The sequence below is a fragment of the Rhamphochromis longiceps genome, linkage group LG4 (assembly GCF_057381845.1).
Source record: "Rhamphochromis longiceps isolate RC_006_pf linkage group LG4, R_longiceps_female_GT1.1, whole genome shotgun sequence".
Classification (NCBI taxonomy): Eukaryota; Metazoa; Chordata; class Actinopteri; order Cichliformes; family Cichlidae; genus Rhamphochromis; species Rhamphochromis longiceps.
The window spans coordinates 23872823-23895498 of NC_140560.1; the positions used below are offsets into that span (position 1 = coordinate 23872823).

At 41.3% G+C, this 22676-nt stretch overlaps 1 protein-coding gene across 1 annotated transcript in view; it reads right to left on the reverse strand.

Moving 5' to 3' along the window:
* Window positions 1–22676, reverse strand: part of prkar1b (protein kinase, cAMP-dependent, regulatory, type I, beta) — a 65797-nt gene that overhangs the window by 31801 nt on the left and 11320 nt on the right. The window contains exons 3-4 of the mRNA XM_085403922.1: window positions 16812–16982; window positions 13713–13804 (exon numbers count right to left, since the gene is read on the reverse strand). Of these exons, the coding sequence (XP_085260048.1) occupies window positions 13713–13804; window positions 16812–16982 (263 nt within the window). The remainder of the gene's footprint in view (window positions 1–13712; window positions 13805–16811; window positions 16983–22676) is intronic.

Genomic DNA, 22676 nt, shown 5'->3' on the forward strand with positions numbered 1-22676 from the left:
TGGTGATCTGGTTGACCTGCAGACTTTTACTGAAATGCTGATGAAGGAAACTGCCATTTATGCACCCTGCACTGATTGGACCACCTCAGAGAAAAAAAGAAGGGGTTGAAGACAGACTGTTAAAGTCTAAGCATGTATTTAGGCTCCTAAATCCAATTTATGTGGATTTAAATGTACTCAAATGCCATGGTAAGGCAACATGATTTAAATTAGTTGTGTTTACTTTTTACTTTCAGACATGTTACACAATTTGACATTTATTGACAGTGTAGGTGAAGTACAAACTGAACATCAATGTTACTTTATAAGAGCAAAACTTTTCTGATTCTGAACTGTCAAAAACATACTCGGCTAGTGAGCAAACTACACAGAGTGTTTGACAAACATGTGATATACAAAGTGCCATCATGCAACTGCACTGCTCATGCTTTGGATCCAATCCATTGAAAACTACATTTTTATAACAGAAGTTGTGCATTAGTCCAGTTACAGAACGAGGACACAGCAGAGGAAACTACTGTAAAATCCACCTTATACAACTTTAGACCCCAGCAGTCATTCTCCCAACTGACACAAAAAATGACAAAAGGAACAAATAAGTAAGAGCCCATGTTACTATGGTAACAGGGACAAAAAGCCAGTCTGGAGGAAAAGTCTAACAGACACAGTAGCTTTCCTTAAACCTTTGAACTTAATTGAGTCAGTCAGATAAAATATCAGGTTTAACTGAACTGGAACTGGCGCCTTAAACCCTGCCAGACTGTGGATGTCCATTTCAGATGGACCAATATGGCCTTATCACCTTCTCACATGCCTGGGACCTACAATAGCACCAGTTATTTCCTCTCACCTTATTTCTTCTTGCACAGCGATGTGAAGGTTTAGCGAGAGAAACCACAGAGTCAAGTTTCTTTATGAGTTTTGAGAAGCATCCAGCAGAAACAGGGAGTACCAGACAACTTGGGACTTCTACCAGACCAAGCTTAATCAACACCTTGTTAACACACTTGTTTTTAAATAAACATGCAAACATATACTCATATACGTGCTTACAAACCCTATTTAACGAGAATTTCCAAAGGTCTTAAGAGCTACGAGTGATAATTGTGTAAAAGTAGAGCAATCTCATTTCCCCTCCATTACTGCTGCTTCAAACGCTCTCTCTCCCAGCACGCACAGAGCAAAGGTATACACACTCGGGTTGTTATCAGGAAGGTGAGAGCCAGTGTTTCATGGCAGAGGAAGAAAGAACCAGACTTAGGAGAAAGAGTAAGAAGTTGATGGGAAGATGTGAGAAGAAAATAGGGTGTATAACTTTGGCTGTTTCTTCAATGTTAATTTATGCCCCAAACTTCAAAAAGTTTATAATTGTAACTTTTTTTTATTTTATTACAGGAAAACGCTGAATGATTTCCAGGGGAAAGTAGCAGTCATATATCAAATGCTTTTTCTCCTTCTTTACTGCATCTTGTTTTCCAAATCTGAGCTGGATTAAGAAAATTGATTAAAACTTAGCATTCGATTAAATTTCTGACTATATTGGTAGTTTTCTGGTGGCACTGGAAGAGAATTCCTGGCAAACTTTTAATGGCCCACTGTGTGTATTGTACTGTGTGTAAATGTGACAGGCTGTCTTGCAGGCATACCTGATGAGCCAACACATACCACCTGCTGATGCAGTCATGATGTCAGCCTAAAAACATCAAACTTGTCCAACCCTGCTGCCTCGCCCTTTCTCTCTTTTCCTTCCTGGATTTTCTCAGTATACCAGTTAGGCTACTGAGCTACTGCTACACTGTATTAAAACTTATTTTCTCCCCTGCTTATTTTAACTAAGTTTCATCATCCTGTCAGTGCAATTCACATTTTCAGTACTGGATTTTCACACCTGCCTAATGCCCCCTTTCTCTGTTCATCGCCACAGGGCAGGAAAAAGCGAGCTCTTCCTCCACTTGAAGAGAAAAAAGGGTCAGGCTGAATCAGGTGCTGACAGGACTAAGCCTCTGCCTCTCTGATGTGTCTACAGGGTAAATGTCACTGGAATGAGTGAAAGAGAGAGAGTGAGCCGTACTCTTTTCCTCTCCCAGCGTGCACAGACACACGTAATTATACTGAATGCACACAAATAATACAGTGTAAAGCTAAAATAACCCTATACATTTTGCAGAGAAGCCAAGAGCCATTTCTCTAATACTCACACACATACACGCATGCACATGTAATCTTGACATGTTGCCTAACATCAAAAGGCTCACCGCTGTCCTGCGGGCATGTCTTTTCCTTTCCACTCTCCTTCGCACTCCCCTTCCTCTGTCCCTCCCACCTTGCAGAAGACAAGAGCTAAAACAAGATAAGCATTTGAGAAGCAGATCAGGATGCAAACGGTCCTTTGTTGGGGTTTAAACCTGAGAGGTGTTTACACAACACTGCACATTACATATACGTGCTCGAACACATGAATGAAGTAGAGACAAAACTCTGAAAACAACCTGGGGGCCCCAAGCAAGATCAGATCACTAGGAGGAAAAAAGTAAAGAAGGAACTACTAAGGACTGAAGGACTGTGGTGTTTACCATAGTGTGTGTGTGGTTATAATTATCTACCTTCACAATGGGCAGTGAGGTCATGGTGCACTGGGTGCTTCAGAGGAGAGACATTCAGTAGCTGACATCTGACTGACGTAAGGCCTTTCCAGCTGTAAAAAGCGCAGCCACCTACCAACTTGTATATAATATGCTAAAACTATGGAATGCACAAATGTTAGACAATTATTAACCAGAAACAAACAGAACACTTCACTCGATACGAGTTTTCACTGAACTTTCCAAATAAGGAAATCATGTGTAATCAGAAATACTCATTATCCTTGATATCCTCCACTTGGTAGTGGCACTGTAGTTTAGTGGTTCACACATCTGCCTACCAAGCAAAAGATCCCCATTTCAATCCTGGGAGGAGACACAAATCCCTTTGGTTTTGTGGCAGGAAGAGCATCTGGTGTAAAAATCTGCCAAATCAAACATGTGGAGCGACCCGCTGTGGCGACCCCTTGTGAATACGGGAGCAGCTGAAATTGGGTTTCTTCTGCACTCTACTTGATGCCCTAAATTAATATTCCAACTTTTCTGTCTTGAAGCATTCTGGCTATCAAAACACCAAATTCAATGGAGTAGATACAAAATGTTCTTTCAACCTAGAATTTATCAACACTAAAAGGAACCCAAAAGTGAGAGAGAGTACATGCTGACATCAACAATTTAAAAAATAAATACATTTGTCAGTTTAGGATTCTGTCCTGAAAATTGACAGGAAATTGTATGAACCATTCTCAATTTTTATTATCAGTGTTTTTCCTGTATTAGGAACGGATATACTCTGTTTTTCTCCTTCTATTCCTCTCTCTCAAATAAAATCATGTGAAAAAGAAAGTTTTTAAACTCTATGCAAAGCTGTAAGTACACTGTTACTGCTTCCATGGGAATAAACATGGTAAGTAGCAGCCAGATGCTGTTAATCAAATGCACGTCATTAACTGTTCATCAGCAAATGTGAGCACCTCTATAAAAGCAGACATTTTGGCAGTTTGCTGTGCTGGAGCATTCAGGTGTGCACCATAATCTTCCCAGGAGTGGACGTCCCAGTAAAAAGTCAGACCGTGCAAAGCTAAGAGAAACTGCAAAAATCCCAAGAGCCCCATCTCAGACTCTACAGGCCTCAGTACAATTAGAGAGAGACTGAACAAGTACGGCCTGTTTGGAGGATCTCCAACAGAAAGCCTCCTCTCGCTAAAAAGAACATTGCAGCAGAGCTCTGCATGAACGAATGCCCACAAACCTCAATGAATTGAGGCAATGTTGTAAAGAAGAGTGGGCAAAAATAATGTAAGAGACTGAAAAAGTCATACAGAAAACAGTTGCATCAAGTTACTGCTGCTAAAGGTAGTTCTAAAAGCTACTGAATCATGGGTCGTACTTTTTTACAGGACTGCACATACAGATTTGTCTTCATTTCTGCCCTTACACTGCTATACAAGATACAGTCTTGCAAGCTGTAAATTGATGACATGCAACAGATTTTTTTCAAGTACTCATTGTGTACAAAAAAGCAATTTTAACACATCTTAAATCATTAGAGGAAAATATTTCCTAAAACGATAAACCACTGTACTGTGGCTTAAATTATGCTAAACAACCTCTATGAGATGTCCCATACTGTAGCTTATCAAGCATGCAAATGGGCCAAGTGCATCTAGTCTAAATAAATCTCAAAGAGAGTGACACCATCAAACCAATGAAGAGGTCATGGGAGAATTAACACACTATAACAAGACTGTTGTCTGTTCCTGTGCACTGGAATCTATCGCACTAGCATAGACAAAGCAGACGGGATGTATACAATAGGAGGCCATGGGCCAACTGAGCCTCTTCTGTAAGGCGCTGGGCTGCTCTGTCACAATGTGGTGGTCAGTGTGTGGGCAGTATTTTGGGAATGGCTGAGCTATAAAGGCACTGAAGGGTTGCAGGAACATCATGTCCACACAGCAGGGGCAAGCACTCGCTACAGTGACATCTACAAGCCCACTTTTACCCTACGAATGTGTTCACATGAAATGAAACCTGACACTGTGCACAATAATAAATGACCTTAGGTACTGTTAATCATTATGGTATGCACACAGAGGCCTAAAAGTGCCAACTTCTTTGGTCCTCTTCACCACTTATCAGCCTAATTTCATACAGAGACACTGCAAACAACTCCTTGCTTCTTCCACTGTGGACATTTGATGTAACTGATGCTCAGGTCCAAAATATAACTGTTTTACTTTACTCCAGCACAAACATGGATATGCAGTAATGCATTCATGCATGAAAAGAAACACAAATGCACAGCCCAAATTTGTTTGTTTTGTTTTTTGTTTTTTGTAATCATTACGTACATGCACACAAAAACTCCACACACCTGCAAACACACAAAAGACATAATCATACAAACATCCTCACAGTGATGTTATAAGCAGATGAAAGGGCAGAGAAGAATTATGCGAGTTGGAAAACAGTCTTGCACAGACTCTGGGGTACATCTTGGAAGGAACACAGCTTTCTTTAGACACCATTACTACTCTATTACTCACTACTTTATGAAGAATTTGATGAGAATTGGATGAAGTGAAGGATGGAGAGAGATGCCAGGTTGGAAGAGGCAGCAAGGGAAAGGTTGGGGAGACAGAGAGAGTATGAGAGAGGACAGAAGTTTCCAGCTTTCTGTGCGGATGACTGTGTTTAACTGTGTTTGTGCATGCATGTGTGCACTTTCTGACGTGCATAGCTGGATGTTTATCTGCGCTAGCATGCAAACAAAAAGCCTGGCTGATATGGACTTCCTACGAACTATATGTTTTAGTGTGTGCACTGTTTTTGTATGGGCATAAAGGTGAAGTTGCCTCAGCTGAAGCAAAGATGTGATATGCTGGGGGAGGTGAGACTAGCCTGCTAGTTTGCTAAGGGTTGGATGGTGGTGGGGATGGTTGGGGTTCAGTCAGGCCTGCAGGTCTCCTGTGGTGAGTGACCTCATCGCCTGGCCCCTGGTATTGTGGCAGCAGCACAAAGCCATGCAGGGGACAGATAGAAGACTACACATGAATGTGGGGGAGGGAATGGATGTGAGTGTAGAAGAAGATGCGAATGAGCCTGCATGACTGAGAGAGGGAGCAAAACAGGAAGAGAAAAACGTAAAGACAGAGAAAGTAGTGAATTCTGAAAAAGGGGGGGGGAAACGGAAGACCACCAGGCTCTCAGGGAAAACAAGCATAAAGACACACAGAGTGTCAATGAGGGGACCAACAAGACAGGAAATACAAACACATTCAAACAAACAGACTAAACAGCACACAACACAAACCTGCTAATTTGTTCACACTGTGTACTGCCCACCATAAAATACAAATCATAGACACAGTCAAACATCCTCACTTTTCTTCACCCGAACACACAAAGAGACACGTCCTCACAATCATGGGAAAAGACACGCAAAGTCAATGGGATACTTCCTCAATAGTTCTAAAATCTTGAGAAAAAGAGATTTGGGTGTGAGAAGACTCCCAAACAGTCATCCACGTAGCACGTTATTCTACATCCTGTTTACCCTACACTGCCCGGAAGTCCGCTAGGGTCACCTAATACAAGTGTGCATGACTATAGGCAGGCACACATCTTGTATGTTTCCAGTACAACAGGTGTATCTGTTCGAGGAAAAAAAAGCAATGAGCCCAATGACTGTTATTACCTCTTTTATCTCTGTGTGGCAAAAACACCCCCTAGGGGCTGCAATGTGGTAACAACATACTCAGCTTCACTAAGTGGATGCTCATGTAGGAACTGTGTAGATGAATTGTGTGTCACATTTTAGCAAAACACCCTATGTAATTTTAGAAGCATCTTTCGTGTATAACAGATATTAACACACTGTAGCACGAAGCCCAATTTCCACATCAGATCAGCTGAGCTATCAGATATGACGATGACAGTTATGATCATCTGATTAGGTCAGACAGTACACTATCTCCTCTTGCATCCTCTCCGTTGCTTTGTCCATTCACACGGGCCTTAAATAAACTTCCGCTGGAACACAAGAGGAGACAGAGCTCCCTGAGGCCCTTTTAGTGCCTTTCCCTCTGCTCTTGTTTATATGTTTAAGTTTTCTGTCGCTTGCTAATTTATCTGTTAGTTTTTTCACTTCACACAGAGTCTCTCTTTCTCTCATACACACACACACACACACACACACACACACACACACACACACACACACACAGAAAAAGACTGCCCGTAGACTAAAGATGTTCCCTGTCCATCAGCAGGGGCTGGTTGGGAAGGTGCAGAGGTCAGGGTTTAAGGGCCAAAGGCCATCTAATGAGTCACTTCATCAACTCATTACTCAACTAGTTAATTTGAGGATTAAAGCAGGCAGGATGAAGTAAGCACCACCTCTTTACAACCGTGCTCTCCCCCCATTGTAACCTTAAATTTTAACTGCTATTGTTTTGTTGTTGTGCATGTTGTGCTTCTTGTGGTTAGAAGTAAACCAGTTTTAGTTCTGGAGTATCATTTTGAGGTTGTTTTTTTTCCCCAGTTTCTGGTTCTCTACTTATCAGAGATAAAGAGCAGCTTTTGCTTGAATTACATTCAGGTCCTGACCTGAGAAGATTTAACAACTCCTGCTAGCAGATGGCAATGTTATTTTAAAATACTACAAACTGTGCCAAGTCAGCTAAAGAAATGGGATAAACAGGGTTTCCTCATGCCTGCCAGACTATTTATGTGGATAGTAAGAGAGCATGGTTTCTACTATGTGCACTGTCCCCGTGAGAGCATTTTGTGGTGTGAGGGCATTGCACTAATGGAGGTGGGCAGGAGTAGACAACCTGATGAGTCTATTTGTGTGTGTTTTGTTTGTGTAAAGGGAAATATAAAACGGGCTCCTGAGATACCCCTTTAAGAATTAATGTGATTTCTCTTAATTGTTGTTCTTATACACAGGAAAGTGGGAGGTCATCAAGGTCGTTTAACCAGGTGTGCAGAAAAAAAAAAAACCCTGAAAATAAACAGGCCAACATTAACAGATAAATGGCCCATTGCTATCAAAAAGCTAATTTCAAATCATAGCTCTTCAGGAGGAAGTGTGATAAGAAAAACTTGTTTAAATAGCCAACAGTGCTTTGATTTACTATATTAAAAGACTGCCTCACAATGGGCATTTAGCTGGAGGAAGTGTTGGGAAGATAGGCTGGCAAATGAGGGCACACCTGGATAAACAGGCTGTATTTACATGCACACTGTACTGGCACATGCATATACAAGCGGTGTAATCTTGAGTGGCTGAGACCATATCCAAATTGGTGCAAAAGAAAGTATGACCTGATTCTCTTATCAAACCTGATATTTTCCTATTTAAACATGTAATCTGAAAAATATTCTAATCTAAGTGCTGTAAATTAGCTGAAACCAAAACACAATAATCAGACGTAGATAGTAAGATAAGATGATAGTTTCACTCAATACAGCTCCAGCACTGACGTGGCCTGGTTTGACTGACTATAATGTGAAACCATACACCTGCTCCTTGCTTATCTTGTGTAACCACATGTCCGTTTATAGGGACGCATCATAATGAGGTCATCATGGTACCTAATGGGTAGCAAATAGAAGGGTCTGACCATGAGCTAGCTGGCAGCAACGTGTTAGAGGTTTAGACATTACTTTAGAGACCAGCCAAGGTCAAAGAGATAAGCACATAGAAGATACTCAGTTTTTATCAGTAACAAAGCATTCCTGACTTTGTACTTCATTCAGACAGGTGTTTCACATGAATGCTATATGTACAGGGTCAACATTCTGACACTGCATTAAAAAAAAAAAAAATCTGTCATAGCAGCGTTAGTTCACTACCCTCAGGTGGCTTGGATCCACTCCTCAAAGGTGGCACTCATTTAGAATTGGTCTCTCGGTGCTCCCAAACACTGCTCATAATATTTCAGTGGGTTAAAGCAGAGTACAAAGCTAAATTAAGATGTTTCCAGCAAAAAGCTGCATTTTGATAGCGGGGAGCCTTGCTATAAGACGTATGCTGTTATTTTACACAAAAAGGGTGTTGCTCAGAATTAGACTAATGTTACATTTATTTAGACAAGAAATAAATATATATAACATTAAAATTTTATATATGCACAACAATACAAAAGAAAAAAAAAAGTAAGATAAAGAAAGAAAGTTTCTGCTAGTGCTGAGACACTTGTAGATGTTACCACACACCAAACACAGAATTTATAAAATAAAATCATAAGATCATAAAATCATCATAAAAAATGTTTGAACTTATTTTAACTACTGGTACTACTACTCATCAATCGGCCCAGCAGCGGGCTTATTTTACAAGTGCTCTTTAAATAACTGTAACTCCTTTTTGTACTAGAGACAAAAATCAAGCTTCATGGGGATTTTCAGTGTTTCACGGTAGCACAAAGCATTCACAGGCGCTGCTGTGTGAACACAGACAAAAAAATCAGCTGCGCCTACATTTTACCATGTGTGCTTCACATTATTTTACCCCTCAATCATTTTGGGCGAGGGAGAAAATTCAAATAGTTCTTGAAAGATGAGAATTGTTTTGTAATTTTCAAGCTAAAATTACAAAATAAGTTAAGGTTGCCTATATGACACTTGGGTGATAAACCTTTCAAGAATTAGTAGCAGTGTGGAAACCTCTTCTTAGGAGGGGAAAAAGGCAGTGTGTATTGATGAATCCAGTTTTGAGATTTCTGGAATTAACAAAAGGGTAAATGTAAGAAGACAAACATGATGGAAAGTGTGAAACACTGCAAAATAATTCAAATCAAAGAGTGTTTCTGGGATCTTCAGGAGTTGGATAACTGCACGTGTGACCTGTGATTTGCCAGCGTGGACTTTCCTCTATAGTCACATAGCCTCAGACGCATGGGGCACTTCAGGAAAGCGAAAGCAAAGCACCCTTGACATGACAATAAGCCCTTTGAAACACTCTCAAATCAGGCTGTGACAACACACATTTTCAGGTTATGCAGTTTTCTGAGTCCAGGCAGCTCAAGTGCATGCTATTATTAAGGTGAAATTTAAAGAAGCAGAAGCATCTTCAAAACTGTTCCCTGACTTTTAAACAGAACTTAGATCCCTTAGAAGATGAGCATAAACATAACATTTCAATGATGAAAATGCAAGAAAATTGTGTATTTCTCTTTAAATCCTCAATTTAATAACGCAGAAATGTTTTCATGTGTTAAAATCTGTGAGGCCGCAAAACCTGTTATGGCTCCTTTTCCAGGCATCTGAGGAAAGATGGACTGCATGCACCGCACAAACACATGGCTGGTGCAGCTCAAAAACTTTGAGGTCATGAAGGCTGACATATGGAATGGTGTGTTAATCAAAGAGTCCATGCTCCCAGCTGGAGCAGACACACTGGAAAAACATTCTCACATGCATGCTGGAGAATGCACTTGTAACACGTGTGTGTGAATGTCCATGTGTCTGTGTGTGTGTGCATGTTTCTCATAATAATGTAAAGCCTGTCAATTTTTGCAGTGATGGTGGAGTTTGTGAGCCGGGTTATGCACGTGTGTGTGCCTTTGCCTAACCCTGGTACCCTTTTCCAACTTTCTGTGTAGTTCATTTAAAGAATTACACATATTTAATCTAAAATAACATATTATTACTAAATTCAGTTGTTTTGGTTTAAAGTGGATCTACTGTATTATACAGTTAGATGATCATATTACACATGGCTAAAGTTTCAAATAATGAGGTCAAACAATGTATAACTAATTCCCTTTAAGCCAGAAGCTCAAACTTCCCTCTAAACCTTTAGTTTCTGACTACTTTTTTAAAATGGTGATAATAATGATTTTCTTTACACTGTCAAAGAGGGGAATATCTTTAATATGGTCAGCTCCATGAAGACAGCAGTCTGTGTGCAAGTTTGATTAAATTTTGTAGGAGGAGAAGCAATTTGTCGGAATTATGGATGGATTTCTCATTGGTCCTTCTGCCAGACAAGCTGAAAAGAGACAAGACAAGTATCTTTTCTCTTGCCATTCTTTGTGAATACAGCAGACACGCAAACACGCATTACCCTGACATCTTTAAAAAGCTTGGAATGAAAGCTGAGGAAGCAGACATTTACAAAACAGGATATAACCAGAATGCTGACCACAACCTGGCTCCGTTTCAGTTTAAGTAATATTTTTCTTGTCCCAAGATGCCCTCCTGCATCATTGTCCTCCTGTCTGGCTCATTCCTGTAATTATACAGACCCATCTCAGCCCCAGCAAAAAACAAATAGACTAGCTTCACTGGTGGAGAAAAAAAAATGAAAACGCATGAGTTATAATGCTTATAAATCTAATACAATCAGATAACCTTTATCTTAATCGGTGTGCATATCCAGACATAAGCTTCTAGTCTATTCAGTAATATATAATCTGAGAAAGGTCAGAAAGTGGCATGATATATGTTCATTAACTAAACACAAATGTCTAATGTTTTAATGCATACAGCATACACAAAACATATTTTTCACCGTTTCTGGCTACACTCTGTAAAATGAAATGGAAAAGACTTTTAAAGCACCATATGTGTGCTTAACTGTTATAGAGAATCATTTTAAAAGGAAACATGGGAATAAAAAGTATAAGGCATAAAACAGCCCTGTCTACAAGTGTCTGTTACTAAGCTTATTAAAAGTGACATGCTCACAGGGCTCAGCACAGTCTCACTGAATTTCTAGAAAGTTATATGAGACAGATAATGGATGAGAGACAGGATGAAGGAGGACAAGACAACAAGGGGAAAATTGGCCACAAAAAAAGCGATGAGAGGAAAAAAAGAGAGCACTGGAGAGAGCAGCAAAAAACAAAGAGGGCTTCATTGTTTTTGTTTTTACTCATTACTGAAGGGGATGATAGCATAATATAGTGCTAATGGGGGAACAAATTGTGTGGTGTTCGGCTTACATAACTGCTGAGTGACTAATCACACAAGTTGTTTCCTTGACACACACACACACACACACACACACACACACACACACACACACACACACACACACACAGCTATCAGCACCTCTTTTTTTCTCTCCGCTCTGTGCCGCTCACACGCTCACCTCCATTTCATGGAGGTCTCAAGGAAATTATTGCACAAAATAAAATAAAAAAAACACTTAAGATCAAGAAAATAATTATAAAAAAAATGAAAGGAAAAAACATTTCACATATATAGCCCTCCCTGTAATATTAGATGACCTGATACATCGTGATGATGAGAAATACGCCATCAGGTCAAAAACAGACACATAACTTCAGCATTTGTGTATTTCCCCAGTTTTCCTACCCCATTAGACCATATGTGCATGAATGGCTCAATGTCTGATAAATCAAATGGACAGCTGTTTGCAGAACGAAAGGAGAGCTAGAAAGACAGAGTGAGAGGCAGAGAGGGGGCGATGTAGTCGGACTCCATCTGCTAATCTGCGTCAGTCCAAGGCAGTTCTGGCACATCAAGCGAGGGTGATGTACTTTACTGTCACTCCATCAATGCCAACAACAGAAGGCACAAACAAGCAAAAAATATTCTTCACTCTGAAGTTCAGTTTAACTTGATTTTATGCTTTGATGCCTGTTTGTAAAGGAATGTACAGTCGTCTGGTAGATGACTGAGGATTTTATGGCAAACCTTGCCAATGAGAACTTGTAGTGTACTCTAAAGTGACCAAGTCATGTGTGCAGGCCTTCTGCTTGCTTTGCGCAGCGTTTCATTAATGCTGCAAGACCACATTGGGCATAGATCAACACATTTCTGTCAGCGGCACTCCAGGCACAACAACCGCAATGCAACTGCAATGCGACCAAGCCACCAGCCAGTGGTCCAGCATCATTAGCTGTAAGTGAAGAGTGAGGAAGAGCAGAATTGAGGAATGGACAGTGTAAAAGCAACTAGGATAGAAAGTTAGGGGCAGACAAAACCAGCTAACTGCCATGTCCTTGCAAAATCTAGCAAATCCAACAAGGTTTTCACTCGCCGAGACACTGCTGCACATTCACCCACAAATCCCACAACAACAAATTCCTGTGTGCACACCATTAATGGTTTAAGCTTGCTGTGTATATTGAGACAGCAAACATGACAGCCAGTCAAATAAATTCTGCATCATGCATGGTTTCATGGGCTGATGACAATGCCATTACATTGCTTTGCATGGGAAGAGACTGTAAGTATATTAAAACCTGATGGGTATGGTCTGCTGCCAGATATTTCTTTTCTGTTGTAACTTTAATCTGCCACATCAGCCATCCATGGGCATGGTTTTTCAAACTGTCCACTTCCATCACATGTTGCGCCCGCCTAGAGGCTCCTTCAGAGTCACTGACATGCAATCAGAGGTCTGTGTGCCTGTGCCAAGGCAGCACGGTAAATTGTCAGCTGACGAAAGAGTGGAAAAACTGTGTTTTGGGTTTGGCCTGTGCTCTCTGTAGCCAACAGGAAAGCTTCGGTGTTTCCTCTTCATGGGACATAATGGATTCTCCCCGCCAATGAAACACTATTCCTCCTGGCGAGTCTGCCCGCCGGCCACCTGAAACCCTTTCCCACAACACCCCGTCCCCTGTCTGAGCCAAACCCAGCCCATGAACTGCAGATATGGGACAGATGGAAGGATGGTGAAAGGGCGTCTGAAGAGAGGGGGAATGTGAAATAACACTGAGTAGGAGCAGATGGTAAAAAAATAAAATGGGGGGAGACAGAAGAAAACTGGCATCTTTCTTTTTCTTTAAGACAACTATGGAGAATCGTTGATTACTGAGCACTGTGTCTGTGCAACTCCACCCATATACGCAACATGATACGGATACTCACATCGCTTACCATGGCAACCGACAACACAATGAAACACATCCAGTCGCCCCTTACCCACACATAACGGCACCCCCTTCTCTTCCACATCTGTCCATGTTCCGCTGTTTAGGTAATGAGATGCTGACAACACTGGCACATAGTGGCCACAAGGGCATAAGACCCGACTGAAACAATGGCCTCTTTATGATTTTATCAGCCTAAAAACAAGCATTCAGACCTCAAACACACATCTGGGTCGCTGGAATCACATGTTGGGCAAACGGAAAGATTTTGTACCTTCTCTCATTGTCATCCAGGTGAGCGAAGAGGACATTCTTGGAGATGGCCTTGGCCAAGGCAGTCATGGTCTTGTAGTCTTTTGGAATCACCTGTGAAGGCAAAAGAAAGAGGCAGCACATGAATGTGTGCTTTAACAACACCATGCAGGTGGACACATGAAACAAACCAGCACAAACAAAAAGCAGAACCCACTTCAAAAGCTCAGTAAATTAAGTAATTAAAGACCAGAGTGCTGGCAAACTCTGAAAGGAATATCCCACACGTGCATCTGTATATTTTTGGGGAAGCCCATCTGTTCAAGGATTGCACTCAAAATGTCACACAGGCCTTAAAAATTCACCAAAGCCCTGAACTCATTCATAAAACATGCATTTTCATGTCCCAGACTCTGTGGTGTGTGTGTTCACAAAAAAATGGAATGGTAAAGTCTGGAGCCACAACAAAGCAGCTGGAGAGAGAAGTCCGTCTGTATAGCTCTCTTCTAGGATGTCCTAATGCTCATTTAACTGTAGAGCACAAATGGCAAAAAGTAAAACAAAAAGACGTTTTTTCTTATATAAATATGAGGGAGTGATATGAGGGAGTGATATGTGTGTGTGTGTGTGTGTGTGTGTGTGTGTGTGTGTGTGTGTGTGTGTGTGTGTGTGTGTGTGTCCCTCTTGTCGTGGGAGAGAGGAGGGGGTAAGCTGTAATTAAGTTAATGCAACAGATGTCTCCACATGAAGACAGCCGCACTGTGCTGTTCACAATATGCACACAAATACGCACAGAACCACATCACACACAAACTAAAAAGTACCCAAATTTTAGAACTAGAACTGGCTACTTAGTGGGCAGAAAGAGAAACAGGCTGGTCAGGCCTGGAAAATGCAGTTGGAAGTGGACACCGATTTTAGGTCAGCCTCCGATCCATCTCTAGCTCCGTCACCCAGAAGATCATCCAGTGTCGCTCCATACAGCCTGTTACCAGTCGGCTGGATGCATTTGCACTCCAAAAGCTTAACTGGCTTAACATTTTGAATGTAATGGAAAGAAATTATCATTCAGTCCAAGCAAACAATTTAGGTAAAGGCAGATAGAAAAAGATGGATCTCTGGTGTTCAGTCATTTACACCTGCAAGCAATTATCTGCTGCAAACACAAAAACACTTTCCACCTTCAGAGCAGTTTTTTTTTTTTTTAAACAAAATCAACATGCACTGTGATGTTAGCGGTGAAACACGCAATTCAATTCTCATAACACAATCTCCAGGCCAAGTTGGCAGACCTTATAATTTGTTAAGAATGATATCACACAAAAACAATTTTAATCAGATGAGCACAGTTCGCTAACTGACATTGTCAAATAAATCACCTGTTACTTTTTACACTGGAATACTGATAGAAATATTTATGTAGGAATTTGTAAGCGTGTATTACAGGCTTTGAGTCTGTGTGTGTTTGGTGTTGTGTGTATGGCACCTTACTGCACATAAATGGCCAGAAATACAGAAGAAGAAATACACAAAAAATCACTTTTCTCTGGTTGATTTGTTGTGTTAGGCTAAGTTGTAACAGCACAAAGTCTTTTTTTTGTTTAGTTTTTTTGTACATGCTACTGATGCGGATTTGACGTGACGTGGATGTGTAAAGAAAACGAGGCTGGAGATGCAGGCAGGCTTTTTGCCATCACACATGTCTGTAGAGTCTGGTATAGACCTCAGAGCCATGTGTGGGTGTTTGCACACACCTGATACACACATACACACAAACACACACACTGCATGCTCCATTGGGCATGCGATTACAGTGTGGTGATGGGGGCTCGTGCCGTTATGTCATTACCCAGCAATTATTGGCGTGTCAAGTTAATTACAACTGAAAAAGCATGGTAATGTTACACCACTTAAAGTGTGTGTGTGTGTGTGTGTGTAACGGTGTGTGTGTGTGTGTGTGTGTGTGTGTGTGTGTGTGTGTGTGTGTGTGTGTGTGTGTGTGTGTGTGTGTAACGGTGTGTGTGTGTGTGTCTGTGTATAACAGTGTGTGTCTGTGTGTAATGGTGAGTTACAGTTTCTGGCACAAGAGCATCCCTTCTTCCAGCTTCAATAAATTATGGAGGAATGGATACACGGCAGTTTGTAAGAAGACTGATAACTTGAACTCTTGTTGTCCACAAAGAGAAAACAACTACTGAACTTTCTCTTCCTCTTTACCTGTTAACCACACTGTGTTAACCAGTGATACAAAGTAAATCTAAGTATGAATCACGTCTATTTTCTGCATAATCTGTGTACAAAGATATGTGCATATTCATATGCGAACAAGACCTTTGAAATTGGAAGCTTTCTGGTTCCCACTTCCACTCTCAGTTATATTAACCAGTCGTGCATAAGGAAGTTTTGATTGCACGCAGATGAACAGTCCATGTGGAGAGAGAAAAATTCAGTAGTGGTGAAATGTGATCCCAAAACCATCAGCCATCATGTGAAGAAGATTTTGACTTTTAGATTTATTAGGATTCACAAAAAAATGAAAAATAAAAATCTTGTCCCAGAAATCCACCTGCTACATTAACCCAGATTTCCGTATGAATGTTAATATACTTAAGGTGCTATTAAGTCTGGGTACTCAGCATCTGTACTGACATAGATGACTCACACGCTTGAGTATTTTGCTGCAAATAAATTAACTCCAAGTCTCTTCACTAATGTTTGTAAAATTGCACCGTTTAGCCTCTTTCACACTGATGAAATGTTCTATTTCTTGGTGGGTGTTAAATGAATGAAAATAAACAACTTCAATGTTATTGATTACACTAGTGTGTATTAAAAAATAATAATAAACCCCACCTAACCTTCTGACTGAACGGTATTCATTGTTCATTTGTTTTTACTCTATCATAGCATCATAGTTTAATGTGATGTTTTGCTTAGAAAACAGAAAAACTAGACAGATTTAAGTAAACTGGTTGTATTCTACATACAAACCTACATACCTGCTGCCAACTGTGTGCAAACCTGTTAATGACTTTGTATAAAAGTGCACACAGCTTCTTTATGCGTTAGATGTTTGTCTCTGCAATCAGATGTTAATGTATGTATCCGTCATAAGGCTGACCTTGCGCACATAGCTGACAGCGTCCTCCTCGGTGTAAACCTCGGCACTGACACCGCCCCTGCGGCGACGGGCCTTGACAACAGGGTTGGGTGGTGGGGGAGAAACTTCATCGTCATGCGAGTCTGACTGGCTGTTAGATTTCTGGCGTGCCATGATCTGCTTGCATTCTTCCTGCAAAAAGCAAAGAGAAAAGATTTTTTGAGCTGCAAGCAAAAAGAGAGGGAGATAAATGGACAAGGCTATTTAAATATTTTTTTTAGAAAATGCTGGTATTTCAAAAAGGAGTACCCAAGACAAATTCTTTAATGTGTAACAAAATGTGCATAGGAACACAGCAAATACTATTACTAGTGCCAAAAGACTACAGTAACTTCAAGCAAGACAAACAAGATCATCTTAAAGCATTTGTTATTCTTTTCAAAACAATCACATGAGCGAGAGCTGACAAACCACCATTTTAACAAAACATCATGTGGAATTTTAGGTCAGACACTGTAAGAGAATAAACATCAGTGTCCTACTCCTGGCTGCCATGGTATGATGAAAGGGATCAAATATTAATATTGGCAGAACTGACCATGCAGCACGAAGAAGGCTCAACCAGGTACTGTCCTCCTTTCAGATAATGAACAACAAGGAATAGAGACATCAAAGGGGGACACAGGATGCCTCTGGCTGGCTGTTCTTTTAACTGCTGAACACTCTGCAGGTGATGAATTATTGATTGCAAACTTGACTAACACGTTAGCATAAGTACACAATCAAACCACTGAACGCTTGTTAGTATGTGAGACTGCTTTGAGACGAGGGAAATGGGAAAACAGTTTGTGCAAAGGTAGCAAAAATCCACTGCTTTGTTCGTTCCTGCACAGACACTGACAATGGCTGGTGTGAATCTGTGGATTTTCATGCATTAATGCACTTAGTAGCACAGTAAGAACTGAGCTGACAGCAGTATTATTCACCACCCATGTTTTGGTGCAGTAACAATATCTATGACACGTCTTCTTTTATTTATTTATTTATATATATATATATATATATATATATATATATATATATACACATACACACACACACACACATACTTGGGGCTTTCTTCTGTTTGCTAGTTCAGTGCATTGCCACTGTGCAGTCGGAAATAAACAAAGATGTCTCAGAGAGACAAGATTCCAGACAGGCAAACGTGGCAAGAAGTGGCACTCTCACACTGCAGTACAGAAACACCAGACAGACAAGATATAAACAGAAAGAGAACTGCTGTAAGAACAGATTTTTCAGAGCGTCGGTGGTCTCTCTTCCAAGCCTATTTGTAACTGTGTTGAGCAAAACATGACCTGATTCAATCACCCAACAAAAATGAAAATTTAAAGTGACATTTGATTTAATCTTTTGCTTTTCAAGGACTTCAGAAAAAATAGAGTTTTGCACTTTTCACTTTAGTGCACTGTAATATGCATTTTTGACTATTATCTGATGTTTAACAGATGAAATGATTGCTGCAAATCTGAAGACAGGTAAGAAGAAAAAAGACCTGGAAGTAAGCTAGGAGTAAGAAGGTTAGTGAATGCAGGGAGCAGAAATTTCCTGACAATTCACTGTAGTCAAAAACCGACAAGGGGAGAGAGGACAAGAGACAACTTGCAGCAGAGAGACAGAAAATGCCACAGAAAGGGATGGAGAGCATAGGTAATGGTGAAAAACTGTCATATTAGCTGAAAACGGAGACTCAAACCTGTCAAATCACAAGTCAGCACTTCTCTGTACATACTTCCTAAACTATTTCAATAATTACAACAGCACAATATCATGAAATCTGGAACGGCAACACATCCACAATACAATTTTAGAAAACACTAGCTAGTTAAACAGTTGTTTTCAAGGTTATTCATTAGCTCAGACTTTGACTCAGCCTTTGATGTAGTGTACTTTCATCTAACATCCCCCAATTCGACTCCCCCTTCTGCCTGACTCCATTACCCTCTTACTCGTATTAATGTTTTGCTCACTTTCACAAAACAGTACGATGATGCAAATCTCATGCCAACACGTGAGTTAGAAAAGCAAGCAAAACACTCCGGTGTGCACACGCATACATGCGCTTCTTGCTTACGCAGAGTCACTGCCTGCGGGAACACAGCCAGCAGGAGGAGGAGAAGAGAAGCAGAACCAGAGAGCAGATTCAGAGCACACATACAGCCACAAACACATAAACACACACATAACCTTGCAGACACATGCACAGGCAGTCTCCGGGAGGAGAGCTTCCAAACTGAGCTTAATCAAGGTGGCGAGATCTGCAATCAGGTAACACACTGCATCCTCTACAGAGCCGAAACAAACACTTACGCACAAACGTGCTCGACAGAATCATGAACTAGCAAACACTGTTAATCTGCTGCTGTCTGTGACTAACAGCCACCTAAATGCACACACTTTCACTCAAACAATTCAGTGGGCAAGCACCTTTACCTTGCAAAAAGGTTTTTATGGAATTGCACTACTTGTTTCAGTCTCAATTAGGTACACAGATTAGCTTCAGGAGGCTAACTAGAGTTAAGTTTGTAATCAGAGATATTTACCATGGCATGGAGGGCCCCTTGGCCTGGCCGGCTATGAGTCCCGTAGCCTGTCAGAGGCACTCGGCATCAAGTCAAAGTGTGCATGGGTATCAGCACACACTGATCCCCATCTCATGCACACCTGAGACACATGCCACAATGCATCAGCATCTTGCCATTCTAGCACAGCAACTGCTGTGTGTCTGTCTGCATGCAAGTAAGGAGAGAATCCAAGTAGTGTGCGAGACAAAGTGATAGCGTGCAAATGACAAAATGTCTGCAATCCCCGCGACACAGCAGCCAAAAAACAAGTCTATTGATGAAAACACTTATCACAGCAAAAAGCTTCTCTCTTCACTGGTCCTGCGCAACTCTCTGTCTCTGCTTTCCTCTTTCTCTCTCCCTCTCTCGCTCGCTTTTGCTCTCTCTCGCACGCACAATCAGGTGGCGCAATGAGCGGTCTCCTCTTGCTATACTCCGTCACTATGACAACTGGGTACTGCGAGCATCCTGAATAGTTGGTGAGTCTGAGCAGGAAGGAACGGTGGCTCACACACCTTTGTACACACCAGTTCTGACGCCTTCTCGCTTTCGCTCACTCGCTTGCACATCTATGGTGAATCAGATCACACAAGGGAAAACGTGACACTCTTCAAGATGGACTTCTGCTCTGACCAAATGGTGTGCTTGAGTTTTTCACCAATGAATGGATTCAAACATTCCCACAGGGATGCATAATCATCCCATACAATCCCTATGTGTGCAAGTGTTCTGCAGTTGTACTGCTTTGTTTTTCAATCTTTGCCCACGTGCTTTTAGGTCAGAGGGTCACTAATCAAGTGAGGACTTTGTGTCTGGCTCCAACAAGTCTTTGTATTGTTGTGATTCCAGTGCTCCATTAAAAGGGTGGAAGAAACACATTTAGTATGACTTTTGAAGTCTACTTTTGCTGCCTACACAGCAAGTTTCATTAGTTCATTGCGAGCTAAAAGCATTTGCAAGAGACAAATGTTGAGCCCTTCTCTAGCAACACGCAAGCTAAACAGCTAAAGTACTCTACGCAGGGCTATGTACAGCAGCAAAACAAAACACATCTTCAGTATATTTTTCTTTTCGATCTAGGATAGTAATCCATTTGTCATTCAAAAAGCAAACCAATACATGATTAATATCCTGCATTCAGATCTGCTAATTTTATTCACCAATAAATAGCATTTTCTACTCTAGATTTTGTGCTATTGCCCTATATCAGACTCACACTCCCTCCTTTTCTCCTCTGCTCTGCCTGCGTCATCATCAGCGGATGTTTGCCAGAGAGATAGGACGGGGCAGTGAGAGGAGACGGAGGACACAGGCGTAAGCAGGACACAAAAGCTCTTTATAAAGTGGGCTTTCCATTAGTGAGTGTGGGTCAGAGATTAAAGAATGAAGCCACAGACAAAAGATGACACAAATCCAATCCCACACACGCACGCACGCACGCGCACGCGCACACACACACATACACACACACACACACACACACACACACACACACACACACACACACACACACACACACACACATGTCCCATGTAAACTCCCTATCATTATTAAAGCCATCATCAATTCCAATTCAAACTAATTTGCAGATGATGACTCATTTAAACGTAGTTCAAACTGCTTTGTTTATTCCCTGAACCAATCTGCACCAAGTATACATGAAAAAAATATGACTAACCCTGATTTGAAGTGCTCTGACTAACCAGTAATTAATCACACATCCGGGAGACCACCCATCATGCTTCTTGCAAAAACTGCACAAACACTATTAGTTAGAGAAAAAGAGACATGGCAATTACCTTAGCCACCTTTGGTCCGATATCAGACAGCTTTACTCGCCACTGCTGGGACTGAAAACATGCGAGTGAACCAAAAACAGCAAAGTGCCGCACACACAGACACACACAGACACACACAGGTAATGAAGCATGCAGAGCTGATCCACCAGCGGAGCTAACAGTCTACTCATCACTGTGTTCACACCATTACAACAGTACAATAGGCAGAAAGTTCACTGCTGTATTTGGTGTGCAAATGCAATGAAAAGATGTTTACTCGATTTATCATTGCAGCGCACACACAAACTTGTCTCGCTGTCTAAACGGTAACTCTTCATTGTCTATATTCATTCTCTAATCTTAACCCTAAAAATCTACCCATCATCCTGAACTGACAGGTATTTTGACCTCAGCCCTAAAACTAAATCTAAACTCTAAAGCAAAACTGCTAGATTAGCAGCATTGTGCTTATACACTGAAATAATTTCTATAAATGTCTTGATGCATTCTCAATCATCCAGGAAAGTAAATCTCCAAAAGTTGTTTCTGTTCATCTGGACGTAGCATTTTGTGGGAGAAATATTTCGTCACTCATCCAGGTGACTTCTTCAGTCTCAGCTGACTGCAGGTTTTCCCAATCTTATAAACAGTACATTTGCGTAATGACTGAAACCAGTCCAGTGAAGGAACAATGGGCTGGGAGGTCAGTTCCGTAATGTTAATTATGCAAATTCTCATGACCATTGATCAACAACCACTGACCAAAACCCACTGATCAATGGCCATGAGTACCATTCACAGAGAGTTGGGGAATGGCTGCAATCACAGCATTGTAAGATAGTGAAAGATGTACCCTTAGGCCCCCTCCTCGATTCAGAGATGGTCTTTCCCTTTTCAGTTAAATGAGCTCCTTGACTCCGCGCTCAAACCAGCGTTCCTCCCTGTCCAAGATGTGTACATCCTCATCCTTGAAAGAGTGTCCACTGGCCTGTAGGTGTAAATAGACTGCCGAGTCCTGGCCTGACGAGGTAGCTCTTCTGTGTCGTGCCATCTGCTTCGCCAGAGGTTGTTTGGTTTCCCCGATGTATAAATCCTGGCAATCCTCCTGGCACTTAACAGCGTACACTATGTTACTCTGTTTGTGTCGGGGGACCTGATCCTTGGAGTGGACCAAGCCACAGAAACCCGGTGTTTAGAAAAAATGTGTCTCAACTGCTCCGATACTCCTGACACATATGGGATCACTACAGGTTTTCGCTTAGGCAGCGGTTGTCCTTCTCTCCTGGATCGGCTGGAGCTTTCTTTAGGTGCCTTTCCAGCTTTGACAAAAGTCGAGCTGGGATAACCACATTTACTCAGGGCCTTCTTGATGTGCTGTTCTTCTTCCTCCCTGGCCACTGTGTCTGCGGGGATGGTGTTCGCTCTGTGTTGTAGCGTCCTGATGACACCCAGTTTGTGCTCCAGTGGATGATGAGAGTCAAACT